This window comes from Entelurus aequoreus, linkage group LG01 (assembly GCF_033978785.1).
Source record: "Entelurus aequoreus isolate RoL-2023_Sb linkage group LG01, RoL_Eaeq_v1.1, whole genome shotgun sequence".
Lineage (NCBI taxonomy): Eukaryota > Metazoa > Chordata > Actinopteri > Syngnathiformes > Syngnathidae > Entelurus > Entelurus aequoreus.
This window is the reverse complement of record NC_084731.1, coordinates 95,005,869-95,028,472: the sequence shown is the minus strand read 5'-3', so window position 1 is coordinate 95,028,472 and position 22,604 is coordinate 95,005,869. Positions and strand designations below refer to the sequence as shown.

Sequence of the window (22,604 nt, the reverse complement as noted above, 5' to 3'; positions counted from 1 at the left end):
AACCATCATGACTGTTTTTTCCCTGTGTTTGGTGTTTCTTCCTGTCCATTGTTTTGATTTATCTTCCTGTTTTTGGTCCGTCTTGCTGTGCCTTCACCTCTGGCTCTGAGCGCTTGTATCCACACCTGCTCTTGATTAGTGATCAGGGGACTCACCTGCCTTTGATCTCTAATCAAGAGGGTAAATCTGCCAGTGTTGCTTTCTCTTCCGGTTTGTTGTCTAACGATTGCGTTGTGCCATTTTGTGTTTTTGCCTTATCTTGTCTTGCCTAGCCTTTCCTTGTTTGGTCGTGTTTTTGCTGCTGTAGCCATATGTTATTATTTTTGGTACAAAAAAAACAAAAACAGGAATCTGTACTTGCATGTCGCCTGCTAACTGAATCCAAGCGCAACCGTAATTGGTAAAGATGTCCTGATTCTGATTATGGAATGGGATTGTTGGCCGATATATATTTTTTTTTTAACTTTTTTAACTCTCTACCGCAGCTGTGTCTCAGTGTTTACGCGGCATAAGTTTGCACTCGCGTAAGAGATTCCTTCAAAAGGGATGCACACTCAGGAATATAAAAAGACATATCTGGATTCCTTGTTACACGCATGCAGGAGTTGCACATATTCCAGGAGGGTTGCGTCTCTTGCCAGAAATACCGCTTGGATTCGAGAGCAAGCTGAAACGAACGCTTTAAAGATACTAATCCTCCCCACTGTAGCAGGAAGTAAACTAAGTTTCTTCACTGTATCTACAGGAAAAGGAACTTCACAAGAAGCTAATCGCTGAAGCTTTAATGTAAAGTAGGGGTATATCGATCCAGATGTCGATAGTATCGAAGTATTTAAGTATGATACTAAAGTAATTATATCAATATTTTTCTTTTTCTCGTTCTTATTATCACAAAATGATTTGTTTGGTCGTTTTTGTGATTGTTTACAATCTCAGGGAGTAACGATGCAAGAAGAATTTGAGGGGCAAAACCAAAATATTTTAAATAGTAGCCAATAGTATTTTTTGCTTTTGTTTAGTTATTGTGCACCAGCTACTTTATTTTGTTAAATAAATTGTATGTAGAATTTAATATTACAAATGTAACACATCATCTGATTTACAACAATATTGGGTTGTCCCAAAACCAATATTTTGGTACCAAAATGTATTTCGATACTTTTCAATACTTTTCAAAAGAAAGGGGACCACAAAAAAAATAATTGTTGGCTTCATTTTAACAGATACTCATATGGTACATTAAACATAGATTTCTTACTGTTTATTGTTGTTTATTGTTTATTGAAGATCCCCATTAACCGACGCACAAACCCCAGGCTAGTCTTCCTGGGGTCCTTTTCAAAAGTTCAAAGTAAAAATAATAATACACAAATCCAGTTACAAAACATACACAAATCCAGTTACAAATAAAAGAAAGAAAAAAGGAAAAGACAAAGATAATTCTCAAAATAATAAAATAAAATAAGAGTACACGGATACAGTTACAGAGCATACGCAGATCCAGTTACAATAAATAATTATCTTATTGCACTCAAAGAACAATTTTAGAAGACTAAAATACAAATGAAAAGGCATTAAACACATTGGGCTTTTCTTATGGCATCAAATAATGATTTACAAGTGAATATTATTATTATTATTATTTTTTTTTCCATAAAGAAATACAATCATGTGTGCTTACGGACTGTATCCCTGCAGACTGTATTGATATATATTGATATATAATGTATATATTCAGTGTTTCCCATAAACTGCCAAGATACCTGTGGCGGTGGGGGCGTGGTTATGGGCGTGGCTACGGGCGTAGTCACCATGACATCTTCAAGTAATTTGCATAATTTACTACAATGATATGATTTTCTCTAGAAAGGCTCAAAAAATGTATACTTATTAATAATAACAGTTTTGTTTTAAACGTTCATCCATCCATCCATCCATCCATTTTACAATATAATTACAACACTTTATGTACATATTTATATACAGATTTGAACAACAAGTTATTCACTGAAATATATTTATTAATTGTGGTTCTTACAAAAAATATATCTTATAAAAATATAAAAGCTAAAATGTCTCTTAAAGCTCTGCCCCTTTAATTAGTGCATACTAAATAATTTAACTTTAGCCTACTACTACAACCATATTATTTACCAGCAACATAAAGTGAAACAGAGGCAGAGGTGTCCTGCCACAGTCAGTAACAAATAAACAGAAAACAGTAGTGGTGGTAGATAGACACAAAGCTTCATCAAACATCTGATCCACTGAACAAAGAGCTCCAAAAATATTGATCCTACACTTCTCTTTTGTAAAGTAAATCTGAACAGTCGATATGGGCATCTACATCAACTATATGATTTGCCTGAGAAGCTGGACAGGACAAAAAATAAATAAAAATTAAAAAAATAAATAAAATAAATAAAAATTGTGGCTGCCTTAATTCTTTCGTGGCGGGCCGCCACAAATAAATGAATGTGTGGGAAACACTGATATTGTGTTTTTTATGTTGATTTAATAATATATATATATATATATATATATATATATATATATATTTTATTTTATTTTTATTTTTTTAATTTCTTGTGCGGCCCGGTACCAATCGGCCCGGTGGTTGGGGACCACTGATTTAAATGTCTACTTAAGTTTGAAGCAAAGGTGGTAATACTGTATTGCCACCTTTGGCGAGGCATGTCTTAAAGCATGACTTTCAACAAGGCGCTTCCGCGTTGAAAGCTTTACCTTTATCATTAGTTTTGGAGCCAAAATACCTCCTTATTGTGCTTCACACACCCTCTTTAGTAGAACAGCAATTTTACTAGTTAATAAAGAGGGTTCTTTATTAACCAGTAGAATTGCCATTCCGTTTTTTGCCATTATTTCTCAATTGTTTCTGCTTGAATGCGCTCTGTGTGTGCGTGTTGACACACTCAACATGCGCCTCGTCACGGCAGCATGGGATACAAAAAGGTACCGGTATTTTTCAAAGGCAATATAGTACCTCTGCGATGAGGTGGCGACTTGTCCAGGGTGTACACCGCCTTCCGCCCATGTGCAGCTGGGATAGGCTGCAGCACCCCCCGCGACCCCGTAAGGGAAAAGCGGTAGAAAATGGATGGATGGAATATAGTACCATTTTTTCATTCATTGGTACCGCAGTACTTTATTAGTACCATGCAACAATACACTCAAAGTTCGATATAACGCGGTCACAGTGGTCTATAAAATCCCGATCGCGTTATTTCCAAGCGCACGTTATAAATATATTGTTTTCCAAACTTTTTTTTTCTTCAAAATATTACAATAAAATGATTCGGATGTATGTGGAACAAATGTGGGGGTTTGCAGACTTGCCAGGGTCCCCACATCTGCTACCCCCTCCAAGGTTTCTCATTGTATCCCATCGGGTTGAGTTTTTTTTGCCCTGATGTGGGATCTGAGCCGAGGATGTCGTTGTGGCTTGTGCAGCCCTTTGAGACATTTGTGATTAAGGGCTATACAAGTAAACTTTGATTGATACCAAGGCATAGTGATTGAAGTTTGTGAGTTCCTGTCTTGTTGACGGTGGACAGTAGCGGTGTTGAGACTGCATATTCCAGTCTCGTGGCAGTCGTACGAATGCATTTTTTTTCTAAGCGGACACACGTCAATGATCCGATCCAGAAACGACAACAAAAAGGTCTGTTTTCTTCTTGATGTAGACAGGCCAAAGAAAAAAAGCCCAAGACGGACGGCATCTTGAAAGTAAACAAACATTTGTCGCGAGGGTTGTTGACATTTACACTGATCAATCAATCAAAGTGTATCTATATACCTCTTAATCACAAGTGTCTCAAAGGGCTACACAAGCCACAACGACATCCTTGGCTCAGATCCCACATCAGGGCAAGAAAAAACTCAACCCAATGGGATACAATGAAAAACGGTGCAATGGACGTCGAGTTGATCTCAGGATGGATGCTTTATTATTGTCCATTCTTTAACATGTACAAGACACATAAGAACTGAAATGACATTTTCGGCACAGTCCCACTAAGAGCAGACATACGTTACAGGGAGACAAGACGGGACCGCCAACAAATCAGCCACTTATGGCTCTCCTTTAAAAAAGGTGGGAAAAAGGTGGTATTGGGAAAGGGGGGAAGAGTAAAAAAATCAGTCAAAGGCTGGACCCTCGGAAGGGGGTCCAGACTGAGTCCAAGGGAAAAAAACTCATTTGCCATAGCACACATAAACATGTTACATATAATCACAAAAACTCGCAACAGAGGGGGGGAGTTGGGGCCCTGGAGGCCGGCCTGCTGCTATAAAGCGCTACTCAGCTGTCCATCACACCGAAGGGGAATTAAGCGGTGGTGAAGGCGTGGGGTGGGGGTGGGGAGTGTGTTTGTGTATATGCCCATTGTCTTTGGGTGTAGTGGAGTTGTGTTCATAAGCCCAGGGTCGTTCTGCATGCAATGCAAGCAAAGTCCGACTTCCAGGTGTCGTTGAGGAGGGATGGAGGTCAAAAGTTAATAGTGTGAGATTCCAGTCCATAGTGGGGACAGCAGGAGATCATCTTGAGTGGAGACAAATCAGCAGCGCAGAGACGTCCTCAACTGATGCACAGATGTATGGTCTTCCATCCCGGGTCCCGACTTTGAAAACCTAGCGTCTCATCTGTGGTCACCTAATAACCTCTCTACGCAGGAGAGGGGGGCAGAGCAGAAAAGAGACGGCAGATCAACTGGTCTAAAATGGGGGTCTATTTAAAGGCTAGCGTATACAAATGAGTTTGATGGGACTTAAATGCTTCTACTGAGGTAGCATCTCTAACTGTTACCGGGAGGGCATTCCAGAGTACTGGAGCCCGAATACAAAACGCTCTATAAACCCGCAGACTTTTTTTTGATGATAATGACGATGACGTGAATGGTGGACTCTGCTCCCACGTCACAGAATGGAGTGGGCACTATTCCCCTTTAGGTCGATACAGCTAAAAAACACATTTTAATTTATATAATCTAGGGGTGTAACGGTACGTGTATGTGTATTGAACCGTTTCGGTACAGGGGTTCCGGTTTGGTTCGGAGGTGTACCAAACGAGTTTTCACACGGACATATTAAGTAGCGTAACACACGCTGTGTAAACAATGCACACAGAGGCACAACACAGGGCATGCTAGCAGCTAACGGGCTACGATAGACTGAACATACGTCCTCTTTTCACCAGACATGTCCTCTTTTGCGTAATTGTCAGGGCGGAGTTTCTTAAATGCCTCAAATGTCCTGCATTTTGAGTTAGGGTTGCGTGTATTTTCAATGTACGTTCAGGGTTAAGAAGGGGTTGAAAACAAAACAAATTGTGCGCGCAGCAGCATTGGTGAGGGAGGGGCAGAGACAGAGAGAGAGAGAGAGTTATGATAAACGCGCATGCGTCGCCAGGCTCTGCTTTTTATCCATAGATTTATCAGATTTAATTTTTTATTATCTATAGCAGGGGTGTCAAAAGTGTGCCCCGGAGGCCATTTGCGGCCCACAGCTAATGTTTTAAAGGCGCACGGCACATTCTAAAAATACTATTAAAATAAACAAAAATATAAAAAAGTGAAATGAAAAAGCTTAAAGGTTAAATGTAATTTAGAAAAAGTCGCAATGTTGACTAATAAAACAAAGTTGTTTTTTTTCTTTCAAACTGTCATTGCTCAAAACATAATATTGAATCAAAATCAATGTTATTATGAATTATTGACCTATGCAAGGTTCCGATTACTTTACATCAAATATTCCACTAAGAAAAATATTTTTGGTGGAAGATTTTGCAAATTTGGTATATAAATAACACGTCAGTTGTTTTCTTACTGTACCGAAAATTAACCGAACCGTGACCTCTAAACCGAGGTACGTACCGAACCGAAATTTTTGTGTACCGTTACACCCCTAATATAATGTATTCTCCAAGTTTTAGACCGGGGCTGGGAATTGGATTAGATCCAAGGCCTAAAATGTGGATCCGTACATCCCTAGTAACAAGTATTTCATTTCAGGGGGGGGGGGGGGGGCGTGAAAAAATTCTGTCCTCTAGGGGGAGCATGACAGAAAATAAGTGAGAAGCACAGTTTTTTCGGAAAGAAAGGAAGGTGTCCGTTCAAGGGCTTGAGGTGTAAAACAAAACGTGGCAGAAGTTAAAGGCCTACTGAAATGAATTTTTTTCATTTAAACGGGGATAGCAGATCCATTCCATGTGTCATACTTGATCATTTTGCGATATTGCCATATTTTTGCTGAAAGGATTTAGTATAGAACGACGATAAAGTTCGCAACTTTTGGTCTCTGATAAAAAAAAAGCCTTGCCCCTACCGGAAGTAGCGTGACGACACCGGAGGAAGGACTGCTCACATTTTCCTATTGTTTACACCAGCAGCGAGAGAGATTCGGACCGAGAAAGCGACGATTACCCCATTAATTTGAGCGAGGATGAAAGATTTGTGGATGAGGAACGTGAAAGTGAAGGACTAGCGTGCAGTGCAGAACGTATCTTTTTTCGCTCTGACCGTAACTTAGGTACAAGGGTTCATTGGATTCCACACTCTCTCCTTTTTCTATTGTGGATCACGGATTTGTATTTTAAACCACCTCGGATACTATATCCTCTTGAAAATGAGAGTCGAAAACGCGAAATGGACATTCACAGTGACTTTTATCTCCACGACAATACATCGGTGAAGCTCTTTAGCTACTGAGCTAACGTGATAGCATCGGGCTTTACTGCATATAGAAACAAAACAAATAAGTCCCTGACAGGAAGGATGGACAGAAGATTAACAATACTACCAAACTCTGGACATGTAAATACACGGTTAATGCTTTCCAGCTTGGCGAAGCTTAGCAATGCTGTTGCTAATGACGCCATTGAAGATAACTTAGCTACGGAACCTCGACAGAGCTATGCTAAAAACATTAGCTCTGCACCTACGCCAGGTCTCATCTGCTCATCACGACCCGTGCTCACCTGCGTTCCAGCGATCCACGGTACGACGAAGGACTTCACCCGATCACCGATGCGGTTGGCGGCCCGGAGATGGAGGAAGTCAAGATGAGGTCGTTCGGCTAACGCGTCTGCTATTCTCAAAGTCCTCCTGGTTATGTTGCTGTAGTCCGCAGCTAATACACCGATCCCACCTACAACTTTCTTCTTTGCAGTCTCCATTGTTCATTAAACAAATTGCAAAAGATTCACCAACACAGATGTCCAGAATACTGTGGAATTTTGGGATGAAAACAGAGCTTTTTTGTATTGGATTAAATGGGTCCGAATACTTCCGTATCAACCGTTGACGTCACGCGCATACGTCATCATACATAGACGTTTTCAACCGGAAGTGTGGCGGGAAATTTAAAATTGCACTTTATAAGTTAACCCGGCCGTATTGGCATGTGTTGCAATGTTAAGATTTCATCATTGATGTATAAACTATCAGACTGCGATGTCGGTAGTAGTGGCTTTCAGTAGGCCTTTAAATTGAATATGTAATGCATTGTGTGCGTTCCAGTGACGCACACAAATATAGCTATCATAAGCGCGACATCAGAGTTTAACACACATGCGCTTCATCCCTTTCAAGCCCATCAGCAAATTGTGATTTAACAAGTAGTGATGAGCGTTATCAGCCCGGTGCCCGCACTGTGCCGTTAGGCTTTGGCAGAAGGGCCTGACGTTGGTGCTGATTATCACTGCCGGGTTAATGTCGACTGATAAGGCCGTACGTGTAATTAAGCTGTTTCCGCCGTGTTTTATCAGCAGTTAGGTGATGCCGGTCTACCGGCAGAGACGGAGCTGTTGGTCGATCCCTTCCTCGCTATCTTCTAGTCTAATCTGCGCTGTAATGTCGGGAGATCTTTCACCTTCCGCACTATCCTCCTTTCTTCCTCCTCTACATGTCTCACAAGGCAGATAAATGAGCTTCCTCTCTTACCCAGAAGCTCCTTTCTCTTTGTGTCTCTTCTTTCCATTTTGAGCCCCCCCATCGGGGGCCCCTAAGATCCCTCCTGGCCAAACTGTGAACCCTCTGTTGAGAATAGGGGCGACGCAAGGGGCGGCGAGATCGACGACGAGGAAAATGAGGTGTTGTCTCCCCCCGGAGCCCTGCGGGCGGGGTTTGCCCACGATGACGCCATGCTGCTCTCCGAGGAGGCTGCAGTTCGCAGCGGGTGCGTTGGAAGGAGCCCGAAGGGGGGCTTAGGAGGCGAGGGGAGGCGGGGCAGTGCTTTTGGAGATGTTGTGTGCATGCAGATAGGGGTTGACACGGTGTAAGTATTGCTCGGCGGAGCTATAGATTACAGTCCGTCCGCTGCCACTGCCAGTGCTGATGAGCTCCACGCAGGCATCATCCCGTATTGATTAGTCCGCGCAATGCAAACACACACAGGAAGGTGGCCGGTGAGACGGTCAGCGCCCAGGGCTGCAGGTCATTTAGCTGTCACCTCAAAGTGATGGCTCTGCCCAGCTCCCCAGATCAATGGTAGGCCTGTAGCACCTCAGCGAGATGAGACGCACGCAGCAGGAGTCCGCATGAAAAGGAATATGGAAGTGGAGTTGACCCTACATTTTTGAATCGACACAACCGAATTCAAGTTTCACAAAAATCACAAAAAGTCGGGACGAAAACAAACCTAAAACAACTCAAAAGCACTGTTTTTTGTTTTTTTTTGGTAAACATTTTATCGATCTGTGATTTGCCATTAGGAGGATGTCGCTTGTTATGCTAAATTATGTAGAATCGATGTGTCTCTGAATTTGCATTTGGGAAAAAAAAAAAAAAAATCCATATTACTCAGCAATAGTGCAGCTTCTACAAGAACAGAGCCCGGAAAATACACCACCCCCCCCCAAACATGTAAACCTCTTAGCATTTTAAATGCGGTCCTTTTTAGATTATTCATAACACCTTGTCTCTATCACGGCATTTGTAAAAACTAAACATCCTAAAATTAATGAGCCATATCCATCCCATTCCATTTATCTGTTTAGTGGTGTTTTGGGTCCTCCTTTAGGGCATTATACACGCTCCTCTGTTCATATTTATAACCCAGGCTTTTTATTAGTGGCGTAGCAGGGAGCTAACAGTTGGGAGGCAGCCTGCGCTTTGATGGCGATTTCAGGCAGGCGAAGGAAGGGAGGGAGTCGGCGACGGGGGCGGGGGTTGGGGAGGGCATCAGCTGCCACGCCGAGGGCCCCGTGGAAGAGGGGAGGTGAGGGTGAGCACGGTTTGCAGGCTGTCTGTCTGTCTGCCGTTGTCACACATGCTGCATTTGAAACCTGACGTGTGCACGTCTTACATGTGCCTGTGGCTCATTTTTAATAGCCTTCGAACGCATGGCTTTTTTGGGGGGGGAAATTTATTATTAACGAATTGTTGCCCAAATGAAGTAAAAGGGGCTTGTAAAGAAGATTAAACACTATAAGCTATGCAATAAAAAAGGCTTGAGAAAACATGCTACTTAACATCACTCAACTGCACACCCATTAATGAATATACTTAAAAGTAGAGCAATGTTTATTTTCATTTCAACCAACACTTGCATTATGTGATTTTTTTTTTTTTTTTTCATCTCTCGAGGGTGTGAGTCTGTGTTGCCAAGTGATGCACAGCTGCAGACGCTCAGGATAATGAACCTGCTCCACCCATTCAGTTGAGTTGCAGACGAGTCACAAAGCAGTGACACGGTGTTACACACAAATAGGACAAACAAACACATGTTTCCTGTCTGTGGTGGAAGAGAAAGGAAAGCACTTCTGTCAGAGCTCTCGCAAATCAAACGTCTGAAGAAATGTCGTGTTTAGTCTCCGTATAATGTCACTCTTTTGACAAATGTGTCAGTTGTTTTTTTTGCAAAACTGCTGACAAAGTGGACATTTGGGGGAAAAAACAGCATCGTCGTCTCCATTCAAAGCCTCGACAAATGTGCTGATGTGTGTTCCACTGTTGTTGCGGTTCTTTTTATAACGTATCTTCAAGGAAAGTCTACATTTACAACACTGCTCATGCTCATGTATTTTCTCCTGAGAACCAGCGTACTCCAAAGTGGATATGTGTTATTGGTCCATTTCTTTTGTCAGAATTATACATTAAAAATTGTTTTCTTTTATGTAAAACACACATATTTAGAGCAGAGGATGCTGGTTTTCAAAAGGGTATTACTTACAGCAGTGGTGTCCAAAGTGCTGCATTTGCGGCCCGCAGGTCATTTTTTAACGGCCCCACGGCACATTTTAAAAATACGATTGAAACATTTTTAAAATGTAAAAATGGTATAAAAGAGCAAACAGGTGAAATGTAACAAGAAAATGTTGCAATGTTTACTCTAATAACACAAAGCTGCCATGCAGGCTGTTTCTTTCTCAAAAAAAAAAAAAAAGAAGAATCAAAATCAATGTCATTATGAATTATTGACATTATTCAAGGCTCCAATTAAGTCACATGAAATATTCCACTTTGAGATATTTTTTGGGGAAAATGTAGCATATTTTGTGTTTGCCATATAAAAAACCGAGCTTTTTTAAAGAAGGGCCTAAAACGGACAAACAAAAAACATAAACAACAATAAAACTTATAATTGACGGATAGATCTGAAGTTGATCTCGAGATTATTGTGTTTAAACTAAACAGTAAAAAAAAAAAGTATAATTTATTTTTAAACATTTTAATGAGTTTCAAATTGTTTGAGTCAGATCCCCAATAATTTTTGTGTGATTTGTTTTTAAGTGTCATTGCTCAATAAATAATAATGAATTAAAATCAATGGTGTTATGAGTTGTTGACCTTTTTAAGGCTCCAATTATTATATGATCTCAAATATTCCACTTAAAAAATGTATTGGGTGAAAATATTGCATATTTTGTGTTTTTTTCATTAAAAAACTGGGTTTTCTTTGACAAAAAGAGCATACAACTTCAATCGTTAAAAACATTATATTGACAGATAGACCTAATGTTGATCTAGAGATTTAAAACTTGAATAAGAAAAAGAATAATACTGAATAATGACACATTTTTAATATATTTTTGACCAAAACCCTTTGGGGTCCCCAGGATCAAGCCTGAGTGGAGGCCTACATGTATATTTGTTATACATATATTTTATTGGTATTTAAAATAAAAAAATATCAAAATGGCCCCCGCTTGCTTTGATTTTTCAGTGTGCGGCCCTCAGTGGAAAAAGTTTGGACACCCCTGACTTACAGTATGCAAGGGAAAGTCTAGGGATGCATGATAATGGAAGGTTCAACCGATAACCAACAGTTTCATTGGTAGACAACAAGCAACTTAAACATTCTAAATAGTATTTCATTAAAAAAAAATCATCTGTCCAACACAGCATACCCTATATAAATAAGGCCAATAGAAGCAAGCCAACAAGATTCTATATTGCAGTTAGGAACAACACCGATAGAAATGGAGTCACCGTCCCTTGTCCATTGACAAAAATAAAAAAAAATACTATTATATTTTTCCCTGACAGTAACTGAAGTAATAAAAAAGTGCAATAAGTGCCTGCCTCATAGAAGGGCAACATTCAATTGTAGAACATAAAAAAAATAAGGGTTCAAATTAGGGCTGCAACTAACGATTAATTTGATAATCGATTAATCTGTCGATTATTACTTTGATTAATCGATTCATAATCGGATAAAAGAGACAAACCAAATTTCTATCCTTTCCAGTATTTTATTGAAAAAAAACAGCATACTGGCACCATGTAATCTTGTACACGTTTCTGTTGTGAATAATAAAGGATTCATTTCAGGCTGCCTCTGAATAATAGCATGAAATATTCCAGCACCTTCATAACGTTTAGTTATACTAAAGCGTCACTCAAATCTAAATAGATTTATATAGCTTTATCGGCCCGGCTACATTGATCCATTATGAAACCAACCTGAGATATTTCTGTCCGTTACGTTTATTTCGAAATTGGTAACCGTGCGTTTTCTCTCTCAAAACGGAGTCAAATGTGCCGGAGACACATTATCAGCCCCGCGTTGCAACAAAGGCATAACGTTAACGTTACTCACAAAGAAGCTGAACTCATGAATGCTTGTTGCCACTATGGACTTAAAAAGTTACGTACTGTGAGTTGTTCCCTTCATCCATGGCTCCAACATTTTTCTTCTTCAGGTGCTCCTGAAGCAATGTTGTACTTCCGTGCCATTTTGCAGGAAACGGTCTTCTTTGAAGTCTTTAAAGTGAAGTGTTCCCACACTTTTGACGACTTAGGTCGTACACTTTTCTCCATTGAAGCAATAACCTCAAGATGTTTCTCCGCTAAACTATCGGTAGTGTTTTCCTGCGCCATTTTTCAAATGTTTCCAGCAAAGGAGACGGCGTCGTCACGTGAGCTGCACATGACCACATCATTGGCTAGCTTACGCCACCTCATGAGACGTAGCCTCAGCGCCGCCCTGGCGCTGTTTTGTACTGTTTTTGTACTAATTAATAATCGATTAGTTGTTGCAGCCCTAGTTCAAATAATAAAGTGTTTTTTTTTCCACTAAGAAATCATAAAAGGTCAGTTACCTGTGCTTCCGGATGAACCATACAGTTAAACAAAGGATTACTCATTTTGTCGTCAAGTTTTTCCTCTTATCAGACGCTTTCTCATCAGTTCTGTGGCTATACGTTTGCTGCGGTCGCCGCTATTAACTCTAGGTCTCGGCTTGGCAGCACAGGTAGCTTTGTACCGCTTGCATACATCTTCACATTAGTGAATTTTAGTGTGACTTAACAGATTTTATTGTGTTGAAGCTCATATTTATCTTTCCCCGTTCAATTTCTGCAGAACACATTTTGCAAGCTACGAGTGAAAAGTCTTCTTCTGCTACATGCTAAATAAAGTAAGCCCACACCGGTGACTGCTGCTCCATGGTATTTTTTTCCTGTGCACAACAGGCTTGGCACGCCGTATCGTGACATTAAAAATGTGCGACTGTACCGCAGAGGACGGGAGGGGTTGAGGCGCTACATCTCAGAGACCAATGACAAACAGAGATGACAAGCCTTTAGTATAATTGGCTCATTTTATTGATTGATTTTCCTTAATCAGAATTATCGATGTCATGTCATGAATGGCGTTATCGGTCAATAATTAGCGGCTGCCAATAACATCATGCATCCCTGGAAAATTCCAAACTTAGACTGGCGGATGAGGCTAAACAAACCTTACACACCGAGTCAGAGCAAGCACACTGCAAAAACTGAAATCTAAGTAAGATTAAATATCTCAAATAAGGGTGATATTTGCTTATTTTCTGTCCGATAAGATAATTCTTCTCACTAAGCCGATTTTATGTTAGAGTGTTTTACTTGTTTTAAGGGTTTTGGTCCTAAATGATCTCAGTAAGATATTACAGCTTGTTGCTGAGATTTGATGACCTATATTGAGTAAAACATGCTTGAAACGAGATTATCAACTGTTGCAAAGCTGTGTCATCAACACTCACAAGTATAAAACTACTTTCTTAAAATTACAATTGACCACTAAATGGTAACACCCGAATACGTTTTTCAACTTGTTTAAGTCCACGTCAATCAATTCATGGCTAATAAAAAGAACACCTTTACGACCGGGTGCACTGATTTTCAAAGATCCAGCCTCACCAGGCACCAAGACACACCCTCCAATTTGGGTCCCTAAAATTCCGCTCTTTGGTCAGAATAACGAGGCCTTAGATTTGTTACAACTCTTTATTTATGTTTTCCACAAAGCCAAGCGGACATCCACCATGCTATTAACACTCCTGAACATGCTAGCGTTCCCTCTCCTAACTTGCCCACTCACCCCACATACCGCCATTCTTAAAGGGGAACACACAGCTTATGGCCATCACGAAGCCAGATATGAAATGCTAGCAGCATTGAGTGCCACTGTATTAAATGACATTGAAACTAAACTTGCCAAATTCTAAGTTTGTTGGCATTATTTGCCATGAAAGTGTAGATGTGGCGGTTTTTAAACGACCGATGATCTACATACAGGAGAGAATAATCAATTAAATGTGTCATATGTATGTATGCCCTGGCACACCATTGTCATCATTTCATGACCGAAGCAAAACACTTTTTACACTTTTATACTGAAATAAATAGACCTACAACTTATTAATTACAAATATAGAAACAAATACCGGCAGCAGTAAAGTTTAGATCCATGAAGGAAAGAAGAAAGTGAATGAATGTTTATAACTGAATACATTTTTTTTTTCTTTTGTGTTATTTTTTTAAATTAATTAATTAACGTTTATGACAACCTTTCTTCAAAACACAATATAGAATGTGAGATATAACAGGATAATGCATACATTTATCATTTGTTTTCAAAACGATTACAAAAAAGTGGGACCCCAAAAATGTACTGTGGGACCCCATTTTTATGACTTGATGGTGGAGATGTCCGATAATGGCTTTTTTGCCGATATTCCAATATTGTCCAACTCTTAATTACCGATACCGATATCAACCGATACATATATACAGTATACAGTCATGGAATTAACACATTATTATGCCTAATTTTGTTGTAATGCCCCGCTGGATGCATTAAACAGTGTAACAAGGTTTTCCAAAATGAATCAACTCAAGTTATGGAAAAAAAAAAAAGCCAACGTGGCACTGCCATATTTATTATTGAAGTCACAAAGTGCATTATTTTTTTTTAACATGCCTCAAAAAAGGCAGCTTGGAATTTGGGACATGCTCTCCCTGAGAGAGCCATGAAGAGGTTGGGGTGGGCGGGGTAGGGGGGGGGGGGGGTAGGGGGTAGCGGGGGTGTATATTGTAGCGTCCAGGAAGAGTTAGTGCTGCAAGGGGTTCTGGGTATTTGTCCTGTTGTGCGGATGTTCTCCCGAAATGTGTTTGTCATTCTTGTTTGGTGTGGGTTCACAGTGTGGCGCATATTTTTTAACAGTGTTAAAGTTGTTTATACGGTCACCATCAGTTTGACCTGTATGGCTGTTGATCAAGTATGCCTTGCAATCATTAGTGTGTGTGAAAAGCCAAATTTTTCATGTGACTGGGCCGGCACGCAGAGGCAGTGCCTTAAAGCAGTGGTCCCCAACCACCGGGCCGTGGCCCAGTACCGGTCCGTGGACCGATTGGTACCAGGCCGCGGCCGCACAAGAAATTAAAAAAAATAAAAAATACTTTATTTATTTATTTTTTATTTTTTTAATTAAATCAACATAAAAAATACAATATATACATTATATATCAATATAAATCAATACAGTCTGCAGGGATACAGTCCGTAAGCACACATTATTGTATTTCTTTATGACAAAAAAAAAATAAAAAATACAAATTTAACAACTTCCCCCCCGGTCCGTGGGACAAATTTTCAAGCGTTGACCAGTCCGCAAGTACAAAAAGGTTGGGGACCACTGCCTTAAAGGTTTATTGGCTCTCTGTACTTCTACCTACGTCTGTGTACACAGCGGCATTTTAAAAAGTCATACATTTTACTTTTTGAAGCCGATACCGATCATTTTGAAACCGATACCGAAAATTTCTGATATTACATTTTAAAGCATTTATCGGCCGATAATATCGGCAGTCCGATATATCGTCGGACATCTCTACTTGATGGGGTCCCTGAAAAGTCCTAGCGCCAACACTGGTCGGTGAATGTGAACGTGTGTTTTGGCAACATTGTCGTAAAGGAATAAAAACATTCCCGTTTGTACGATATAAACATAAACACAGAGGAGCAGCTAGGGGTTCAGTCATGCCTGTGCTGAACCAGCACTTGATACCATCACCACCACAAAGCCACCGGCGCCACCTTTCATTCTGTGTTCAGCAGCTGGCTTGCCCCGGCTCTTCCTGGCCCTCAGGAAGGAATCATTCCAAAAGCCTTTAAGGAAAATGGAACTTGGCTCCGTGCAGAACCTATGGATGTCGGCATTCCAGATGGGCGCTGCGCCCAGTCGACTCAAAAGGGAGCCTTGAGAATTCCTTTATCCTGGCCATTTTTGCGGTACCGCTAGCTGTAAGACTCTCACACAAACACCGACACACTTCAGGGCACCAGATCAGCAAAGAGATTTGTTTATGCATGAGCGTAGGTGTTCGCACAAACACACGGGCGCTGAATAATTACAGTCGGGGCTGCATAATGATGCTTCTCATGCGCAGACATGCAATGTAATGCGCACACCAACGGCGAGCCGCCACCCACACTGCGCGGCCGTAGACGGACACGGGCTACTCGACGACGACTACAAGATACGGACGAAGGTGGGCGTCGTGATGGAGCGAAACAGGTGTGCGGAACACAAGCGTCCGCCAACAAGTTGTGCAGAATGCACCTTGGTAATCGCGCATTTGGCGTCTGTTTTGGCGCTCGTGCATGCGAGGCCCCGCCGACAGGATCCTCTTACACCAAATGTCACGCTTCCAAAGAGGATTCGCTGCTCCATTCCCCCTGCGGAGATAATGAAGTCGAGACCCGCCTCGGCTTTCTTGCCTTTTTCACCTCGTTCTCTTCCACTTATAGTCTTCTTCTATTCCCCTTTCATGCTCGGACTATCTCACGCGGAAAAAAAAAACACACCTCGGTTTGCAGTCCTCAGCGCTTTGCTGAAGAAATTCCCCCTTAAGTGGCTGGTTTAGGCGGATGATTAGTGCTCACCTTGGGAAAGGAGGCAACCACACTGAGATGGGGGTAAAAACCGGCTGTTTGTGGAAAATCAATGAACATACAGAAGGGTGTGAGGAGGGTGCAGATATGAAACATTGATTCTTATCAATATATTTCCCTCGGAATAGGTGCAAAATTAGATACTTTTATAGGCACCGCCCAAATTCCATCTGTACGACCGGGTATTGATTCCCATGAAATCAAATGGTACCATATTCCGATGCCTTTGTTACGTGACGTCACATACACTTGCAGACACGGCCTAGGACCCCTGGCTGCCGCCCGCGGATCAGGGCGTGGGTCAACGTGGACCCACGCCCTGAGACCTGCCCCTTTTTAGGCGCAAACTACGAACCGTAATGCAGACTTTCGGTAATTGATTTGAATTAAATTAACGGTCTAGCTCCATCCTATCTTGCCGATTGTATTGTACCATATTTCCCGGCAAGAAATCTGCGTTCAAAGAACTCCGGCTTATTAGTGATTCCCAGAGCCCAAAAAAAGTATGCGGGCTATAGAGCGTTTTCTATTCGGGCTCCAGTATTATGGAATGCCCTCCCGGTAATAGTTAGAGATGCTACCTCAGTAGAAGCATTTAAAGGCCTACTGAAATGAAATGCTCTTATTTAAACGGGGATAGCAGGTCCATTGTATGTGTCATACTTGATCATTTCGCGATATTGCCATATTTTTGCTGAAAGGATTTAGTAGAGAACATCGACGATAAAGTTAGCAACTTTTGGTCGCTGATAAAAAAGCATTGCCTGTACCGGAAGTAGCGTGACGTCACAGGTTGTGGAGCGCCTCACATCTGCACATTGTTTACAATCATGGCCAGCAGCAGCGAGAGCGATTCGGACCGAGAAAGCGACGATTACCCCATTAATTTGAGCGAGGATGAAAGATTCGTGGATGAGGAAAGTGAGAGTGAAGGATTAGAGGGCAGTGGAAGCGATTCAGATAGGGGAGATGCTGTGCGAGGCGGGTGGGACCTGATATTCAGCTGGGAATGACTAAAACAGTAAATAAACACAAGACATATATATACTCTATTAGCCACAACACAACCAGGCTTATATTTAATATGCCACAAATTAATCCGCATAACAAACACCTCCCCCCTCCCGTCCATATAACCCACCAATACAAATCAAACACCCGCACAACACACTCAATCCCACAGCCCAAAGTACCGTTCACCTCCGTAAAGTTCATACAGCACATATATTTCCCCAAAGTTACGTACGTGACATGCACATAGCGACACGCACGTACGGGCAAGCGATCAAATGTTTGGAAGCCAAAGCTGCATACTCACGGTAGCGCGTATCCAACTCAAAGTCCTCCTGGTTGTGTTGCTGCAGCCAGCCGCTAATACACCAATCCCACCTACAGCTTTCTTCTTTGCTGTCTTCATTGTTCATTAAACAAATTGCAAAAGATTCACCAACACAGATGTCCAGAATACTGTGGAATTTTGCGATGAAAACACAATGGTGTCCCAATATGTCCGCACAATCCGTGACGTCACGCGCAAACGTCATCATACCGAGACGTTTTCAGCAGAATATTTCGCGGGAAATTTAAAATGTCACTTTACTTATCTAACCCGGCCGTATTGGCATGTGTTGCAATGTTAAGATTTCATCATTGATATATAAACTATCAGACTGCGTGGTCGGTAGTAGTGGCTTTAAGTAGGCCTTTAAGTCCCATCTTAAAACTAATTTGTATACTCTAGCCTTTAAATAGACCCCCCTTTTAGACCAGTTGATCTGCCGTTTCTTTTCTTTTCTCCTCTGACCCCCCTCTCCCTTGTGGAACATAACGAAAACATGATTCGGACCACGGATCATGACATCAGTGAAGCAAAACAAACACAAAGCTAGCAAAATATTGTTTTTTTTTAACGGAGTGTCAAACATTTCAATGTGTGTATAAGTACTTTCAACAATACAGAGATTATACTGATAACTGTGATCATTTTGGTCACGATAATCGTGACATGACATTTGTACGTCGTTACATCCCGACTCAGAAGTGTCTCATATAACTTAATAGCACAGTTATCATTATCATCTCAATGTTAAACGTTAGATAAAAATGAGGGTTAGTTTTTGAACAAATTAACATTTGTTAAGACATGAACACACACAGAACTAGACTTAGACTTAGACAAACTTTATTGATCCACAAGAGAAATTGTTCCACACAGTAGCTCAGTTTCAAAGGCTGGAAAGGATAAGGATGGAAAGGCTAATGCAGGTATTAAGTGAAGTGAAGTGAAATATATTTATATAGCACTTTTCTCTAGTGACTCAAAGCGCTTTTACATAGTGAAACCCAATATCTGAGTTACATTCAAACCAGTGTGGGTGGCACTGGGAGCAGGTGGGTAAAGTGTCTTGCCCAAGTACACAACAGCAGTGACTAGGATGGTGGAAGCGGGGATCGAACCTGGAACCCTCAAGTTGCTGGCACGGACGCTCTACCAACCGAGCTATACCGCTTTAAGTAGACTAAAAACATAGTAGCAGTATAAAATATAACATATATGTAATATTTACATATTACACTACCGTTCAAAAGTTTGGGGTCACATTGAAATGTCCTTATTTTTGAAGGAAAAGCACTGTACTTTTCAATGAAGATAACTTTAAACTAGTCTTAACTTTAAAGAAATGCACTCTATACATTGCTAATGTGGTAAATGACTATTCTAGCTGCAAATGTCTGGTTTTTGGTGCAATATCTACATAGGTGTATAGAGGCCCATTTCCAGCAACTATCACTCCAGTGTTCTAATGGTACAATGTGTTTGCTCATTGGCTCAGAAGGCTAATTGATGATTAGAAAACCCTTGTGCAATCATGTTCACACATCTGAAAACAGTTTAGCTCGTTACAGAAGCTACAAAACTGACCTTCCTTTGAGCATATTGAGTTTCTGGAGCATCACATTTGTGGGGTCAATTGAACGCTGAAAATGGCCGGAAAAAGAACTTTCATCTGAAACTCGACAGTCTATTCTTGTTCTTAGAAATGAAGGCTATTCCACAAAATTGTTTGGGTGACCCCAAACTTTTGAACAGTAGTGTATATGTACAGTAGGGCTGCAACTAACAACTAATTTGATAATTGATAAATCTGTCGATTATTACTTCGATTAATCAATTAATAATCGGATAAAAGAGACAAACTACATTTCTATCCTTTCCAGTGTTTTATTGAAAAAAAACAGCATACTGGCACCATACTTATTTTGATTATTGTTTCTCAGCTGTTTGTAAATGTTGCAGTTTATAAATAAAGGTTTATTAAAAAATTTAAAAAAATTAAAATAAATAAAAGTATCCCCTACGCATGCGCATAGCAAAGATCCAACGAATCGATGACTAAATTAATCGCCAACTATTTTTATAATCGATTTTAATCGATTTAATCAATTAGTTGTTGCAGCCCTAATACACAGTATATAATATATACTGATATATTATATTATTATATTATACTATACTTTTTTTCTATAAAAGGTTAAAGACACTTTTTTTTAAATCAAGCTTTTCGCTCATCATGTTAAACTCTACTTCTTTTTTTTTTCCATTTTATTTTTCTATTGTAATTTTCTCTATTTTATTTATTGCTCTAATGAGTACTACTATTCTCCCAATGTTATGTTTTTTATTAATGCATTCATGTATCGTTTGTGTTTGCTATTTACATATATTTCACAATATGGTTCATACAATTTTTTTTGGATGGCGTTAATCTTAGTTATTCCCCAGTGCGCACGCCTCAAGGGTGGCATTTCCCCTCAATCGTTAGTGCCACGCCATGTTTTGTTTTTGTTATTGTCAGTAGTGCCGTGTGTGCGCGCGTGTGTGCGTGTGTGTTTTCTTCTCCCTTTTTTTTTTTTTTGTGCAAAGCACTTTTTGCTGTATAAATAAAGTCTGATTTGATGAATTGCTATTGGTTCCTAGGTAACGGGAGTCGGTACCATATTGATTAAAATGGGAAAGCGATATTTTCTATTGTGCATGTTTTGTGGCAGCGTCTTGTTATTTTTAAAAATCGTTGACAGAGGAAGAAATCACGTGGGCGTGTTGTCTTGAGAAGGTTTTTTTTTTTAATTTGATGTCAATATGTAAATTATATAAAAAAAATCTCATCTTGTTCCTGGAAGACGCGCTCCCCTAGCAACAGACCCCGCCCTCCCCCCCAAAAAAGAGAAGGGACTTTATTTTTAGAAGGTGCAAACAAGGAGGCATTGAAGAGGGGGGGGTGTAAATGTCTCTGATGTGTTCAGTCTGTACATCCTTATTCCTGGTAATGGAAGCAGCTACTCTGTGTGTCAGTGCCTATTTACACACAAATGAAGCGGGGAGTAGCACGCGCCCGCCGGAGCGCCTCGCCTCCATCTCAGCTGTCAAAACGGGTTAGCGGCAACAACGATCCCTGGGATCAAACTGGTGCCAGCCGCTCGCACGTAATAGCTTCATCCTCGGACATAGGGCGCCTCTCTCCCCGGCTGCCTTGCCAGCCTGGTGTAACGTAATAGACTCCTCAGGGCGCCAGCGTGCACAAATCAGGGGGTCTTTTGTTTGGCGTCGGCGAGGAGGTGCGGGAAGTAATTGGGCGGAAGCGGACCATAACTAAGGAGGAGTAAATCTTCCAATCCTGGCTCGCTTACGTGCGCTTGTCAAAGCTCAATGAAATGTTGCTTGATGGGTGTTGTGCGCGGTTTAGGACGCCGCCTATCGCCGCACGCAATCAATCAGCGCGTGCGGGCGGAGCACGCCGCATAGATTCCGCCCGACGGTGCATGACGGCGTGTCCGATGATGGATGCTTGTCAAGTGGAATTGGAGTGTGACTGTGTCCCCCTGCCTTTTATCTCTTCCAGACCTGCTTAGAACTGGAGCGTTATTTGCAGACCGAGCCCAAGCGTCTGTCAGAGCTCTTCGACCAGGACTTGGACGGCCTCCTGACCCCGGCCTACCTGAAGGAGGACGGTGAGGAAGAGCTCGCCGACGTCCTCCCCGGGCCCCCGAGCCCGCCGACGGTGGTGCTCTGCCCCGTGCGGAAAAACTTCACCTCCGCCGCGTCGATAAAGCGAGAACCAAAGGGCCCGGAGGCCACGGAGGAGATGGAAGGCGTTCACCAAGCCCAGCTCAGCGCCGTCACCTCCCTGACGCCGCCCTCGTCGCCGGAGCTGGGCCGGCACCTGGTGAAGCCCAGCCCGTCGCTGACGTCCGCCGCCGACGGGACGCTCACCCTCAAGCTGGTGGCCAGGAAGGTGGGACTCAGCGCCGCCCGGCTGGTGGCGGCGCACTCGCTCCCCGTGCGGGTGAAGGAGGAGGACGAGGGAGTAGCGTGCGTCGTCGGCGAGCTGCCGGAGAACAAGAAGAGGATCCACCGCTGTCAGTTCAACGGCTGCAGGAAGGTTTACACCAAGAGCTCCCACCTGAAGGCCCATCAGAGGACGCACACAGGTAAGGGGGCGCACAATGGAGACGACGTCAATTTAGAGATTTTAATACGAGCGTTATACCGTGATTACTGTAGGGCTAGGCCAGGGGTCGGCAACCTTTACCACTCAAAGAGCCATTTTGGCAAGTTTCACAAATTAAAGAAAGTAATGGGAGCCACAAAAAAATTTTTTAAATTTAAAATGAAAAACTCCGCATACAAAGCTTAAATGCTTTGTGCTATGTTAACCAGGGGTCTCCGACACACGCACCGGCATGCACTTTAATGTGGAAATTTGATGTTAGTGCAGCCCGCGAGTTTTGCGCTTGATAGCGTCATACTTGCCAACCCTCTCATTTTTCCCGGGAGACTCCCGAATATCAGAGCGTGATGACACTGCATTTGGCGCACTCTACAGTCTGCCCTAACAGTGTACATGCTCGACTACACGTACAATGCAG

General features: G+C 41.7%; 1 protein-coding gene across 1 annotated transcript in view; it reads left to right on the top strand.

Annotated features, from left to right (window-relative positions):
* The window catches only part of LOC133659821 (Krueppel-like factor 7), a 145,312-nt gene that overhangs the window by 58,770 nt on the left and 63,938 nt on the right, over positions 1-22,604 (top strand). Inside the window, exon 3 of the mRNA XM_062062604.1 lies at positions 21,578-22,166. Within this exon, the coding sequence (XP_061918588.1) occupies positions 21,578-22,166 (589 nt within the window). The remainder of the gene's footprint in view (positions 1-21,577; positions 22,167-22,604) is intronic.